Raw genomic sequence first — 1,008 nt, forward strand, 5'->3', positions numbered from 1 at the left:
AATCTCTATACCTTGAGTGTCCTCTATTGCTGAGCTTAGCTGGATGTATTTGTTTCCTTGATCTTCCATGTGAGGAGTATGAAACCCAGGGCCTGACTGGGGAGCCTTGGTATTATTGTTTCCATTTCTTGGGGCTTTGCTTTTAGATATTTTGACCTGCGTCCATCCTTCCCCCTTGCTTTTCTCTGCTTCACTGTTTTTTGGACAGTCTCTAGCAAAATGGCCGTAGACCTAGCACTTCCTGCACTTGAACGGAAGTTGTTCATAGTCCAGTTTTTGAATATGCGACCAGCTTCCAACCCTAACCTTTATTGCTTCAGGCAGACCGACCTCGAGGTCCACTTCGACGCAGATTGTAGCACAATCAAATTGATCCCTGCTGTTGGCGCGGTCAATGAATTTGCCTAGAGTATTTCCAATGTGTTTGAGGGATTCCCAGTTCCAGCAGTGCATTGGCAGATTGGGCAGACGAACCCACACAGGCACAGCTGAGGCGACGTCGACTGATGGATCAAAGTCAGGCGTCCACTTGTTGAGATACAGACCTTGAGGGCCCATGAAATAGGGACCATTGTAGAATATCAACTCCTTATCTTCTTTTTCAGCAAACTCGAACAGGAAGAAACCCTTCCCCAGGAAATACGAGGTGACTCTATTTTTAATGAGCGGCGCCCAGTTCCTTGCTATCCAGCTCTCCGTGGTTTTGGGGAGGGCCAGAGTTTGGTGAACTGCACAACCAAGGGTCGCTCTGCTAATGAAAGGGCGACCTGGATCGGCTTCTCAGGGGGAAGTGAGATCTCAGGGATGTCTTCTAGACGCTTTACAAATTTCGCGGCCTCGGTCGATTTCTTCTTTGGAAGAGAGTTCAATAGGTTGACAAACGCATCGACTTCAGAAGAAGGGGGCGAGGGGGACCCCGATGAGGCAGCCATAGCTCGATTTGATCGAGCTCACCCAGAACCTGCAATCATATCCCCCAGATCCGCTCAGGAGGAGCCTCAGAAAAAA

The 1,008-nt window shown here is 49.0% G+C and overlaps 1 protein-coding gene across 1 annotated transcript; it reads right to left on the bottom strand.

The window, feature by feature from the left end:
• Positions 1-231: 231 nt before the first annotated feature.
• LOC149218182 (uncharacterized) lies at positions 232-558 on the bottom strand. The gene has a single exon (XM_089386498.1). It carries the CDS (start codon positions 556-558, stop codon positions 232-234), a length of 327 nt encoding a protein of 108 aa, XP_089242624.1.
• Between the last annotated feature and the right edge of the window lie 450 nt (positions 559-1,008).

Source organism: Pinus tabuliformis, chromosome Q, assembly GCF_031772625.1.
Source record: "Pinus tabuliformis cultivar Carrire ecotype Pingquan chromosome Q, CPIR1, whole genome shotgun sequence".
NCBI lineage: Eukaryota > Viridiplantae > Streptophyta > Pinopsida > Pinales > Pinaceae > Pinus > Pinus tabuliformis.

Bases quoted from the DNA above. Each gene is read 5' to 3' on its own strand.
- LOC149218182 (XM_089386498.1), bottom strand. From the start codon at position 558: ATGGGCCCTCAAGGTCTGTATCTCAACAAGTGGACGCCTGACTTTGAT.